We start from the raw sequence: 15155 nt of genomic DNA on the forward strand, positions 1-15155 counted from the left end.
TCTAGGAACCCCAATTCAATATTTCCTTCGCCCTTTTTTCTGTCCGACCCCTTATCCACTCCCTTTTTCTTGCCCCCAAGACTCGTACTAGTTGGGACCACAGTGTTCATCGTAAACACTGTTTCCCAAGATCTACTCTTCAGGGTTTCTTCCAAGGTAATGAACTTCTTAGTTACCACGTAAAGGTCCTCCATTCTTTCTAGAAGATTTGTGATCAGCTCTTCATGTAGTCTGGTACTTGGTATGACCGTGTTGATGCACGCCTGAACTACCATGTTCTCGTCCGAATTTTCGATCGAAAGTAGTTGTGATTAGAACCAAGCTGTGAAAGCTCATATACTCTCATTTTCCTCTTGTCGTAGATAAAACAAAACGTTGACCTTGACTTTCCTCCACCTATTGTGGATGTATTGGGCCACAAAGAGCTCTTTTAACTGTAGGAAATTTCTGGTCAACCCTAATAGAAGACCTTGGAGCCAGAAGAGGGCCCCCGACCTAAGGGTAGACGGAAACATCTTGCAGATCAGCGCATCATCGCCCTAGTGTAAAATCATCAAGTTCCTGTAGTGCATAATGTGCTCCACTGGATCTTTTATTTCATCGAAGGAATCAAACTTCGACAAGTAGAACTTCCTTGGCGGCTCCGCGTTCTAAATTGTTGCAGTGAACGGGGAAGCCCTTAAGTCTATAATAACTAATCAGGCAAGCTAATCGACTTGACCTCCTTTGACAGCATCTTCCTCCCTTCGCCTCAGTAAATCTTCTACTTCCCCTAGGGTGAGGGGATTCAGCGACATGTATTGTTTCGTGCTTGCTCAATTTCCTTCATTCCTTCCCTCGGGATCGTGATTTCTGAAATGCTTACCTCCATCTCTATCAGCTCCTCCCTGGTTCTTCGATTCCTCTCCTCTCTACTACCTCAGACACTCGTTTTCCCTCCTGAGTTCCTGGATCTCTTCTGACTGACGTTCCAGGTTTCATTGTAGATCTGCTCTAATTTGCGTCAATAGCTACTGAGCCCAAAGTAGGTTGGTTCTCTTGCTCGCCTTAAGATCTGTTTGATCAATGTGAGCCATAACAGGAAATTCTACGATAGGCTCAAGACAATCAATTAGTCAAGCAAAGAATCACTAAATGCTTTTACCTCGAAAGACCTAGAGACACTATTTTTCAGATTGCAAAAGTTTTAAATTTTTGGCTAAAACATCATACGAGCTTTACTTGGTGTTAATAACAAGTGTTAAGGATATACTTTACCACGTATTATAATCAGATCATTTGAGTTCCTCCTGTTACCAAAATCCAATGACATGTTCCTCACCAATCCATAATCAAGATAAGAAATCCTACGCTAGATGATTTTTCCTATTTGAAAAGGGCAAAAAAAATATGGAATTCATCACAACCGAACCTCCCAAAACTGGATTCCATCACCTCTCCCACCTTGAATTCAATCCTCTAGAAAATTCCAAATAAAATACAAGATGTCTTTCAAAACACTGCAATCGTAAAATAATTAGACCGCATCAATCTCTTATATACGAGATGACTCTCATCCAATGACAAGTAGTTTCTTTGAGTGTTCCCTAAACTAACAAATACACTTTTTCCTTCAAAGCCGCAATCATCACCTCAAGATTCTTAATCCCAAATAATCCCCATTCCGACACTTATATATTAAGAGTCATGATTACCAAATAGAATTCCCTTCCAAAAACCGGATCTGCAACTTCATGATGATGAATTATAGTACAATGCATACATTGGTACAACATAAGTAATATTAGGTCGAGTTAAGGATATGTATAAGAAATGCACTACAAGTTTCTGAAACTGGCCAACATCTGACAATAAGTCCCCGTCACTAGCATCAAGTTCATGATTAGGATGAATAAAAGTGTTTGTTGGCTTGATTCAAGTATCCCCTTGTCCTGTAATAGATCCAACACATACTTGCACTAAGAAATAAATATACCCTTCTTTGACCGAGCAACCTCAATACTCTGGAAGTATTCGAGATCTCTCAAATCCTTAATCTCAAATTTTGAAGCAAGAAACACCCTCAATTTTTGTGTTTCATAGGGAAAATTTCATGTCAACACGACATCATCAACGTAAAATATAAGAACAATGATGAACTTTTGGTCTCTCTTTACAAAGAGAGTGTGATCAACATGGCACTAAGATTATCCTACTTGCTTAACTCCTTTACTGAAACAGTTAATCCATACTCTAGGAGATTGTTTCAACCCATACATCGATTTCCTCAATATACAAATTTTTTCCTCACTCTAATTAAAACAATATCCTAGAGGAGGATGCATATACCCATCCTTTTCTAGTTTTCCATTCAAGAAAGCATTTTTTATGTTTAACTGATGAAGATACTAGGATAGATTTGTCGCCAATGATAATAAAATCCGAATTGTATTCATTGGAGTTGATACCCTGGGTCTGAGTACACCTTTTGCTACTAATCTCGCCTTGTACCTTTCAATTGTATCATCGGCTCTGTATTTCATATCCCATTGGTTTTTTCCTCTTGGTAAAGCTATCATCTCCAAGTACTATTTTTTTCTAGACCAGTCATTTCTTCTTGAATTGTTGATTTCCATTTTTGTACCTAAAGGGCCTTTGCAAAACACTAAGGAATAGGAACAAAAGAGATGGAAGAAACAAATGCACGATAGGTATGAGATAATGAAGAATATGATAAATAATTAGAAATAGTATGTGTTGTGTAGGAACGTGTTCCTTTGCGTAAGGAATTAAGATCACAAGTGTCAGAAACATTGGGAATAGAAACACAAGTACCTAGCTCCTCAAATTCCAACTGGTTAGTGTAATCTGCGAGAGCCTCTTGTTGGACTTCCTAAAGTCGCCAAGAGTAAACCTTAAGTTCTTTCCCTTTATTAACCATCTCTCTTGGCGACATCAAAGAAAAGGGAGAAGACACAATTGGAACTGAAGATGACAAAGAAACAAATACAAGCGAAGACTGACTCTCTTCCATATTATGCTCCCTTGAAGAAAAGAGGGAGGAATGAAAAAATTAGACTCAAAAAATGTAACATATACCCTTTTTGGGTTAAGGATTATCCCAAGAAAACCCCCCGAATTGTTTTGACGTCCAATTTTGTTCAATTGAAACCAACCAGGAATGTGGAGGAAATAAAGACACGTAAAGGTAATTGAAATGGAGAATGACTACGAGTCAATAACTGCAACAGGGATCAAAATTAGAGGACTCGGGATAGCATCCGACTAATTAGATATATTGTTGTGAGTAAAGCATCAGCCCAAAATTATTTTGGAACATGCATGTATAACCGTAAACTACACACAACTTTCAGAAGATAACGATTCTTTTAATTAGCTAGCTCCATTTTGTTGAGAGGTCCATGCACGCGAACTCTAATGGAAAATTCCATGTTCTACCAAATACTATTTTAATCCACCTTCGAAATATTCCCGAGCATTATCAAACCAAAATATTTTTATTGTTTTGTCAAATTGAGTATGGACTATCTACTTTTTTTATGACGGGGATTTCAGACTCATAGGCCTGACTAGTAGGGGCGACGCAACTGGCCTCTTAGAGCACCATATCTCCCCCAAATCCCCCGAGTACATGCAATACCCCACAAACCACACATACCAAGTAAGCAAGGATAAATCCTTATGGGTGGCCAACGAAGGGGCTTGAACTCAAGAAGTTTGGACCATCTTGTGGAACATATTTATTCTTATAGGCACCTCATCTCTAGTACAAATGAGAACTGTCCATTACATTTGGCTATAATTATTAACAAAGGAGATAAAGTATCGAAAGCCTCTGTCAGACACATTAGGAGAGGATCCCCAAACATTAGAATGCACAGTATTGAAAAAAAAAATCAGATCTTTTATTACTTAGTTAAAATGAAGTTCTACAATGCTTGGAAAGTTGACAAACTTCACATTGAAGACTCAAGATGTACACGGACTTGAACAACTCAAGTAATAAAACTTTCAAAAATGGAAAAGACAAATGGCATACGCAAACATGTCATAACTTAATTAAACTACTAAATTGATGTTGACTAATAAATTGAAAAGTTATAGAGGGTAATGAAGAAGAGTCCAAGACATAGAAACCATCTGCTTCTCAACCACTACCAATTATCCTCCCCAAAGCCAACCCTGAAAAAGGCAACAATCGGGTAAGAATGTTACAGAACAATTTAATGGTTTGGTAAGAAAACTTACAAATTGTAAATTTATCCTCACAATCTACACCTTATGCTGATTGGATGATTTCTTTTAATCGTAAGTCATTCATATTATAGTTTTCCATGAAGGACCTTGTTCCATCCAACATATTGCAAGGGCATATCCTTTGAATTAACTTTACATATCATCATTCATGCCTACTTACCAAAAGCACCACATCCTGGCTATATATTCCATTCGAATTCTTTTAATTAACTCAACAATCTGCACCCAATCTTGTACCCTTTCATTAAGGGGATTTCTTGTTAGAAGCCTTGGATAGAAAGAACAAAAAAAAAATGTCTAACTACACCCTCTTGGTTGCATTTATCTCACCTTAAAAAGTGAAATTAATGTCAACCACCCTAGTTCCTTCTCCTTTTCAGGGACACGACAATCTCAATGTAATCTTAGGTGAACAAGAAAACAGCACTTTCATAAATCTTCCTCTTGCATATCCTTCCTTTTCACCACCAAAACAAACATGCACTCCATGTTGATCAAGTTTATTGGAGATTTCTACAACTTCTTTCAAAATATTTCCTAGCTAGAAGCTGAGTTCCAGTTCAACAAACTTCTATCACATCACATTCACCTCCACCTCTAGAAGCCCTGGATTTCAAAATATTGATGAACATGCCCTTGCACATCATCCTCAATATATCCGTTCCATGGTGGGGGTATAAATCTTAAACTTCATTTTGACAATTAGGTATAGACCTTAAACTTTAGAATGTTCTCTTATCTTCCTTTCACTATTTTTACAATTGTAGTTTGACATATTTTAAACTCTATAAAAAATATTGACCCATCTTTAATCAACTTATTTTGATCACCTGTGTGACGAAGAATTGTTTTTCTTCCATTTTAGAATTTATTTATTTACCTATTTTTTTCTTTGGTAAGAATTAGAGTTTCAAAGAAAATTGATAATCTAAAATTCATAGTTACATCATCTATAAACAAATAATGCCTAAATCATGATGCATATCATAGAACAAAGGCACATCCAAATAGCTCCAATCAACACTACAAATATTGTCACTTGAGAGGTGCATTCATGAAAGTGAATCAACTCTGTGAAGAGACAAACAATAGTGGTTCCAATGGATAAGTCAAAGATTTCAAACTCATTTGAAATAGGATAAGTTGAAACTCCTTCGACGAAATTGGACAAACAAAAAAATTGTGTGCAAATGGTAATGTCCAAAAAATTTGGGGGGCTTTCTAATTCATCATCATCACTGAAGCCTTATCTCAAAAATTTGGAGTTGACAGAGTGGATTGTGTTGCACCATTCAATTCTACCTAGAGCAATGACAAATAATATTGCAAGTGTGATCATATACATTCTCAATACCACAATCAACGTTTTAATAGGTCTGGCTCCCTTCTAATTGTGGTTGTAATCAATCCCCAATATACAAGACCAAATCATCTCAATGGACTTTCTCATTTCAATGCCTAGTGGTGTTACCTAGACATGTGGCACAGATGCCAAGTGTCAAGGTGTCGATAGGTGTTTGGTATGCCAATTCTTGAAAATTCGAACACAGGCAATACAGTTGTACAAAATATTAAAAATGAAAATTGGAAGAATACAATCGATAAAGTATTTTAGAGATCATGCTTGCATAAGAACCTATTAATCCCTTACAAATTAAAGAAAGCATAATTGAATGTAAGAAGACAAAACAATAAAATATGCATGTCGTTCGATAAGTTAAGACATAAAGCATGTATAAGAATCAAATTTATATGGAAATATTAGAAAACTGACTGGAAGTCATAAAAATAGTTTTTAAGTATCCAAGAGTTTTTATTTTAGGTTGTGGTACTTCACATGAAGTTTTACATTGTTTTTCCTAAAAGATATTTCATTTTATCATATCAAAAGGTGACACATTTTGATTGTATCATGTGACCCTTTTTTTTCATACAAGTCCAACAGTGTAAATGCCATGTTGAGGAGTTTCCATTTTAAAAAAAGCAAAAGTGCTAAGGTAAAACTGTAAAGTCGGTCTACTATTTTCATGTTCACAAATGTGTTCTTTCTAATTTTGTCTTTCAAAGTCTTCCCACTCATCCATCTCCGCATTGTCATGGAGCATAGCTGGTCTTACTGCCGTCTCATAAAATTTTCCTTTTAATTTGACTGGGATGCGTTCAGCACAGAGTCTCTAAAAGCATACCTCCAATTTTTACTTTTTTATTTTTTTAATGGGTAGAAGCACAATCATTCTAACCATCAAAGATAAATTATATTCCTCTTCCATCTCCATATGTATAATATAACTGAAATAACAAAAATTGTTGCTTTAGAGTGTTTCTTGAGCATCAATTTTACTAGATATTCCTCTACATGGGTGTCATACTCAAGTTACACTTCAAATATTCAGTCTTGGTTCTACTCATTCTGAACTACTTACCAAAATATATTTGAAATATTTGAACAACAAGTGAAGGTTCTTCAGCTTCTATTTGACAAACCTTATATCAGAATGTTAGCATGGATAGCTATTTTAGAGCATCACATATCATAGTAGGCAAAACTCCGCTAACTCTAATACAATTTACCTTAATACATCCTGCCAGTGCATTCAAGAGAACCACAATAGCAATCCTTCTTCTTGATATTTCCATCAGAATCATGAACTTGATCTAACATATAATTGTAATGGTATGTTAGCTCTTGTAAGGGAGGGATGTTCTCGGCGGCAAAGAGCATTATGTGGGGCATTCTCTTGTCATCGTGATCGTAAAGGACATTTTGAGCATAAAGGTTAGGTGAACAACTATGATTTATGAATCTCCCTATGCTCCCATATTGTGCTGCATCAATAGTGAAACCACCATCTTCAACAGTTTCGCGAGAAGAATTCGATCGCAAGTCACGGGGGATTAGAGTTGCGAGTCCATCCCATAGATCATGGTCATTATAATTATGGCCAATATCGAATAGATACTCATCATTACCAGTCCTTTGCTCAGCTTCCTTATCATGTAGCAGCTCCCCCGTGTACTCGCAGATAAAACTTCCAGATGAGATGGAAGTTAAGGATCTGACACCCCAACCTCTTGATTCAGTTTTGAAGATCTCTAACTGAAATTTGATACCATGTTGGCTTACTCTGTTATGGCAAGAAGGAGGGCACCTACAAGAAGGACCGCACTCGTAAACAAGAGGCTTCGCTTCAACAATAGCCCCATTATGGTTGAATGGGATTGCCCCACCATTCTTAACTACACATACACACTTCACAGAGTCCAAGCATCCATCAGTGCATTCGCAACCCCTTGGGGGAATGGGGTTGTACCACGAAGGGTATATCATATTGGTTATGTATACAAATGGAGGGGGTTTCTCATCATCTATCTTGTTCACAGCACAAATGGGCATCTTTTCTTTCCCTTGAGAAATATCGTCTACACAAAGACCTTCACGTACTCTTGACTTTTTCGACTTCTTCACTTCTTTTAGAGCAAGCTCTGGTTGCCCTGGAATTCTTCTCAATTTGAACATAAAAACATTAGTACCATGGCACCCTTTTTCTTGCCAGTACTTCTCCACCAAGTACAGCCCATCATAGGTGTATGTCACAACTATCTTTTCCCTTGTGTCAACAGAATCAGAACCCTTTGATTCCTTAAATCCATGGATAACCCTAACGGGAGTTCTTTCATCCATACTATTCTTCAATGCGAGGTTTCCTCGTTCAAGCTTTTGATCTTCAGCTTTCTTATATTTGCCTGATGGATTGCCTCCTTGCCCAGAGTATAAAATGACATCAGAACTATCCATTTCATCGGCATAACCACCCGAAGCCACAATACTTGTAGCAAGAATTGTACCATTTCTTCTTACGTAATCTATACCACCTTGAAAAGGATGATGAAGACCAATAATAGCAAGCTCAACCCGGTATTTAAACTCATCACCAACTTCAACCCCAGGGACAGATCCCAAGATCGGCTTCCCAGTGTTCACCCATTTGTGTTTCTCCTTGAGTATCCTTGCAGACATTAGATCAATCCGTCCGGACCCTTTTCCTTGTGCTTTCGTCTTTGATTCCTCACCACGTAAGAGCTTTCTACAGATTCCTTGGAACAAACGCAGAGTTTCTCTGACTTGATTCCGGGTAGCAACAGCTTCATTATCGTCATCTTTATCAACCGAAGTGTGAAGACCAAACGGAATCAAGATGAGATCCAAGTCTTGTGATCTTTGGACCAATTGATAATTTCCATCTCCTTTATCATGTCCTGGAGAATCGTACGAATCCCTGAGAAGGTCCAAATCTTCATAAGACATTTTCTTCTTTGTAGATTTTCCTTGTGAATTTTCTGCTGCTCGTTTTTCTCGGAAACATTTGTAGAATTTTCCTGCTCTACAAGTTCATGTTCTTTTCCAATAGGAGACGTGAAAGCCCGTTTACCCTCCCTCCATGGGCAATTTGGTGCAGCCATCAAACCATGCACAATTACAAAATTGTCAGATTCTTTTCCTTGAGATTGGTTTATAGGATTTCTTTCATCTTCACGCTCCCGAAGAAACTTTCTTTTAAAACTCATGTTCTTATCAAGTTTCACAGATTCCTTCCCCAATTTACTCTTTGAAGCTTCTCCGATATGAATCTGCTCAATCTTTTCTCCTTTAATAACCGCTTCAACTTTTGCAAGAACTCTATCTCGAGTTTCTTTTGTCATATTGCCTTTCATTTTGCACTCTCCATCCCGAACTTCCTCTCTTATTTGTTCAATATCTCCCTTAACTTTGGAACGACCAACGATCTTCAGACATTCTTCCTTACTAATTCGTGGAGCATTTCTCCCACAACCTTGAGGAGCATCCCGGCAAGCTGAGATCCTTCTCCGAGGATGGTATTTCGAATGCATGCTAACCTTCGACGGTATTGCAGACTGCAATGGTGAACTATTCGGTAAATCTTCGTCTTCAGGCAGAGAAACATTTCTCAATAAATTCATGGACTCAAGTCCATTTGTATTTTCCTCCACCGCAATGGGTACCACATTTTCTGGTGGTTCAAACACTTCGGCCTCATTTAAAACCTCCAATGAATTTGTCATCTCAAATATCAAAGAATTCTGCAAACTGGGTAATTTGCTCTCACTGATAGTTTCAAATGGATCGACCAATTCTGATGGATCAAAAGTCCTCTGATAGTTAACTTGACACAACTCAGAAACATTTGAAATTTTCATCGCCATGGGTACAACATTTTTCGTTGTTTCAAACGATTCCGCCTGATTCGAATTGACTGATTCAATCTCATCTGAATATTTACCAATTTCAAGAGTTCTGGGCTCAACCGAGCTTCCCGACTTTTTAACAGAGCTGAGTTCGTTAAGTGAACCATCTTTCCTAACTTTTGAGTTCTTCACCGAACCAATGTTGACACCATCTTCAGTTGGTTTCACCTTGATCCTTAGGGCATATCTTCCACATCCTTTCGGGAAATCTCGATTCATGGAGACCTTTCGCCGTTTATACTTAACAACACCCTCCAAAGAAATACCCCTACCATTACTTTCAAAGCTTAAGGTTTTCGACGCCTCTTCGGAGATACCATTATCACAGTTAATTAAAACTCCCTTTGTTGATGAACTAGAGAGGTTTAATCCTTCCAACATTTCAATTCCCACAGAAAAATACAACACAAGAAATCTAAAATTGAAAAAAAAAAAAAAACAAAACAAAATCAGTAAAAAAAGTTGGAATTAAATTAATCAGCAACAAAATTTTGCGATTAAAATAATAATCAGGATACAATAACCAGTGAGAAAAACGAAATTAACATCAAAACTAATATTTAATTTCGATTTTATACAGATCTGTGACTTAAAAGGAAATCTAAACAAAAGGATACAGAAATGGTGTTCGATTATTCAAACTAGGATTTCAAGGGAGAATCAAAGTGTTGATGATTGAAGAGAAGAAACAAAAACCGTAAGTTCTAGAGAAATTTCACCTTGTTTTAGGGAAGAAATTCGAAGTTTACTCCATTTTCGTTCTATGGTTGTTCATCCAAGTTAGTTGGATGATCTGTGAGAGAGATGAAAGAGAAGAGGAGGTAATAAATTTTGGGGAAAAGTTTTGTCGACACAGACAGAGGAGAAAGATACTCTGAACCGGTGTGTTCATTTTTTTTTTTTTTTTTTTTAACAGTTGGCACATTTGAATCATTTGGTGGGTCATTCTCATTTTCCAGGTGGGGGATGTAGCCATAGCTTCAAAACTCGTCAGAGACTGAGATGTATTGCCCGAGTCATCGTGGTATCGTACATGGATGAGACATACAAACAAGTCAATAGTATCAGATGAGATTTAAAACCCTACATTCATTTTTCTCATTGTTGAACAAGACAACTCAATCATATCAGAAAACTTGCTCGAGATGACTCGGTCTCGTTCACAAACGAGAAGCCAAAACTAGTTTTAAAACCATGGATGTAGTAGGGTTTAAGAGCTCATCCGAGACTGACATAATTTGGGGCGAGTTATTGTAGTCTTGGAAGTGGCCGATAATTTGAGATGAATCGATATATGTTTTTAAAGATTGGTCAAGTTTAGAAATTTTGGCCAAGTTAAGAGTATTTTTGTAGTCTTTTATACAAAATATATATATTTTTAATTTAATCAGTTGATATAAGAATAAGGTTGTATGATTGAGTATCTACCATAGGGCATAAAATGGGTTAGACTTGAAATCCAAGTGTTCCAAAATCGAATTTAGTAGATTTAAATCTTTGGAGTAGATCAAAATTTAAAAAAAAAAAAAAAAAAAAAAAGGGTTGGATATGATTTATGTCCCTTGATTCGACTTTACCTGACCTGACCTGGTTCGAGGGATGTTTCTAATGTGAATACAATTCAACTTGACTTGGCCCAATGAGTTAGGATATGGTCTTAGTGGGTATGATCTGAATTGAATTTGGATCCATGTTTGGTTATGGATTTTTTTATCTAGATCTAACAATGGATACACTTAGATCTAACCTGAGTCTAACCCATTTGACAGTGCTTGAGAATCTACATTTAACCCACATTATCAAAGCATTTATCAGATTTCTTAGCTTAATTGTACCATAATTAGCAAATAATCATGCATTCCACTTATGTAGTTGCTTTACATATTTTATCATATTAAATAGGCATAATTGCATGAATTTATTTAATTTCAGAAAATCTGATCATCGTGTGTTCAATTATACAGGGCAAGAATCAGAAGATCAAAATTGAACACAAGTGACCAATTCAAACAAAACAGTACAACTAGAAGGCCAACATAAAAATCTAGACCAAAAATCAACAAATTCCATGACAATTTCACTACACCGCTATTGATCGGTGATTTATCAACTTTAATTTGCATGGCCAATCCTCACACATAAGAATGACCTAATTGATGATGTCTACACATGTGATATGGTTCCAAAACTCGAATTTCCTTTATAAATAGGACCCTTGGTCCATTGTAAATTGTTCATTCTTCTCTCGTCTCCTTTAGGTCTTCTTCCCCAATTAGATTAGGTTTTATTATCCATTTTCCCATGTAATTCCTAAATTGTGAAAGGAGAGAGAGAGAGAGAGAGAGTGTGTGTGTGTGTGTGTGTGTGTGTGTGTGTTTGTGTGTATGTGTGTGTGTGATTCAATTTCACATCTATGAATGCAAGTTCTTTATCTTCTACCTTTCTCTTGTTCGTGCAATGACCATAAGCTAGTTTCCGTCCATTGGAGAGGTGGAGATGCCTAGAGCAAGTTTTAATTATGTTTTAGTTTAATTTAATTTTCCTCTATTTGTGCTTAATTATTTATTGGATTATCTTCAAGGTTCATCCAACTTCAAATGGATCAAATACTTAGATTAAACCTTGCACCTTTAATGCTAAACTTAGATATATCATACTTAGATAAGGTTCAAGATGGTTTAAGCTTAAAATAGATATTGGGCAGTATGGATTCACACATTTTGAGTGAAGGAATCCTAGGTTTGAAATCTCATTGCTTGGCGTCAAAGTTTATGTTCCAACTCAAGATACATTAGCATATTCTTTGGATTTAGTTAAAAAGAGGATTGAAATTAGATAAAAAGTAATTGAACTGCTCTAAGGGGATTCATTTCTCTAATGAGTTTTTCTTTATTCTATTTTAATTTCAAACACTTTAATTTCTATATTATTTTCTTGACTCATCAAACAAACAGTTTTAATCTTGGTTTAATTACTTTTTGATTGCACTAGAAGTCCACTCCTTATCCTTGTGGTTTGACCTTTACTTGCCCTCATGTTAAGGTAATTACTTGTTCAAAGAAGTCCATCAACATCCAGACACATACAACTACTACAATCAGAGAACATCATTTCATGCCTTACCTATCAATCTACTTCCTAAACGTTTAGAACTGAAGGAGTCATTAAAAATAATTAATACAAAAACAAGTAATTTCAATCCTGTAAATACAAAATCTAACCATCAAGATTAAAAATTTATCTTGAGAAAATATCGTGTATGATGTATCAATAGGAAAAAAATTGATTGTTGACATTTTTGTTTCAATGGTTGGGGTTGTGTTTTTAGATGATTCCTTTTGGAGTGATATAGACATGCCCATTCACATTTGGGTCAATACTAAAGGTACCCCATGCTTCCAAATTTATGACATGCCCCTTGACATTACTTTTGTACAAGAGACTAATAGAAAAATGGCCTAAATGTCCATATCTTCATCCTAGACTCAAAACCCTCTAATTTTTCTCGGAGAAAATCTATCTTTTTTGAGTTGTGTAACCTCATACCAAAATTACTTAGGGCATGTTTAATTGCAGGGGAAATATTTACCTTGCAAATGATGTACAGACAAATCTTTTTCTATTGTTTGATCACATCGTAAAAAAACACGTGAAAAATTATTTTGTACTATTTCATTTAAATTAGGTCTATAGGTTTTTTTTTATTATTATTTATTATTTATTATTTATTTTATAGTAAGTCTAGCCTTAATAACTTAGTAAGATTTCAAATCTTACCCAGGTTGTTGAACTCACCTTGTCACATCCAAAAACATGGTCCTATGCCATTGCCATAAGGATGTAGAGGACAAAATTTTATGAACTTTAGGAAAATAAAAATTTTAAACAATTTAAAGCACCCTCGATTCGTGAGTTGTGGATCCGTTTTTTTTTAGGTGTTGAGAGTCGCCACCTAGTTATTATGGTCTAGGAACCAAATATTGACTATAAATCGGAAAAAAAGGTACTAATCTACAAAAAGAAAGGGTCTGGGGATCATGTTACAAGATCAGAAGGTGTTATGCACTGATCCCGTCCGACAAATGTCGATTTCTACTTTTTCCCAAAAAAGATTACATTGCTAAAAGACCTAATGTAACACCCCGGATTTTCAACTCGTATCTCGAAGAAGTCAAAGGGTGATATTTTGAGAAAAATACCGAAAAAGAAAATTAGAATAAAACACTCGGATATGGTTCCGATCATTTCTAACGAAAACCAACTCCGCCATTAGGTTCAAAATGATTGAAATATATATTTTAGCCTGTAAGGAAGTTCGAATTCGAGTTCGGATGAAAAAGTTATAAAATTCTCGAATTTCACGTTAAGTGGGACCCAAAACAATGAATTTTTGATAGAGGAAGAATCAAAAAAATTTAACCATATCATGAGGTCCGCAATGAAAAATTATTCAGAATGGAGTACTCATATATCAATTTCCGAGTTTGAATGGTCAAAATTTTGTCGAAAATGTAAACGAAGGAAAAATACAAAAATGCCCTTAGCTTTTATTATAAAAAGAATCAACTCATTTCTTTTATTTACTTTTCTACTCTCTAACTCATAAAAGATCAGTCCATTCTCCAAATCTAGGGTTTCAACCATTCCCATCAAGATCTATCCTAATCATGTCTGAGTTGGACCTCAACGAAGAAGGCAAAGTCGTTGGCGTTGTCGAGTTCCACGTGCTCACCCCATCTAACCTCTATTTCCTTTTCGTTCTCTTGGTCTCCCACAAAAATCAGCAAGTGGGTTTATTTATAACTACTTAAAGCCTCATCCAAATCGTAGGAGAGTCGTTGTTTGTCATTAGAAAGGGGAAGAACACTTCCATCGAGGGTTTTGCAACCAAACCGATTTGTTTGGCATTCAAGTTCCACCAAATTTGATGTTCTGGACCGCCACTCCTTCATTTCCAAGCTAGCTTATCGTGTCCAACAACCACAAGAATAATGGACTCTCAATTCTGAAAGTGCCCTCGATCCGCGGGGTGCGGGGATCCACTTTTGACCCTTGAGGTTTGGGAGTCGTCACCTAGTTATTACGGTCTAGGAACCGATCAATGACTCTAAATAGATAAAGAACTAATCTAGAACAGAAAAAACTGAATTCGGGGATCATGTTACATTCAAGTTCCACCAAATTTGATGTTCCGGACCGCCACTCCTTCATTTCCAAGCTAGCTTATCGTGTCCAACAACCACAAGAATAAGGGACTCTCGATTCTGAAAGTGCCCTCGATCCACGGGGTGCGGGGATCCACTTTTGACCCTTGAGGTTTGGGAGTCGTCACCTAGTTATTACGGTCTAGGAACCGATCAATGACTCTAAATAGATAAAGAACTAATCTAGAACAGAAAAAACTAAATTCGGGGATCATGTTACGGGGTTAGAAGGTGTTAGGCACTAATCTCGTCCGGCCAAAGCCGGTCTCTACTAACTTCCCAAATAAGTTACATTGCTAAAAAACTTAGATAATAAAATATATATATATATATATATATATATATATATATATATATATATATACCTTTCCGATAGCAAAGACCTTGTTCCCTTAGATCCGACAAAAACTGCTCCTTGTACCGTATTCC

At 36.4% G+C, this 15155-nt stretch overlaps 1 protein-coding gene across 2 annotated transcripts; it reads right to left on the reverse strand.

The window, feature by feature from the left end:
• Nucleotides 1-3883: 3883 nt before the first annotated feature.
• On the reverse strand, nucleotides 3884-10395 carry LOC147391347 (histone-lysine N-methyltransferase, H3 lysine-9 specific SUVH5-like). 2 transcript variants are annotated; one of them, XM_086458490.1, is made up of 3 exons: nucleotides 10242-10395; nucleotides 6829-9937; nucleotides 3884-4182 (listed from the first exon to the last, which is right to left on the reverse strand). In XM_086458490.1, exon 2 carries the CDS (start codon nucleotides 8561-8563, stop codon nucleotides 6830-6832), a length of 1734 nt encoding a protein of 577 aa, XP_086314616.1. In that variant the 5' UTR covers nucleotides 8564-9937; nucleotides 10242-10395; the 3' UTR covers nucleotides 3884-4182; nucleotide 6829. The 2 variants fall into 2 exon arrangements, with proteins under 2 accessions (XP_086314616.1, XP_086314615.1); XM_086458489.1 differs by lacking the exon at nucleotides 3884-4182 and having other exon boundaries at nucleotides 6699-9937.
• Nucleotides 10396-15155: the final 4760 nt, after the last annotated feature.

This window comes from Akebia trifoliata, chromosome 11 (genome assembly GCF_017979445.1).
Source record: "Akebia trifoliata isolate Shusen 1 chromosome 11, ASM1797944v1, whole genome shotgun sequence".
NCBI classification, from domain to species: domain Eukaryota; kingdom Viridiplantae; phylum Streptophyta; class Magnoliopsida; order Ranunculales; family Lardizabalaceae; genus Akebia; species Akebia trifoliata.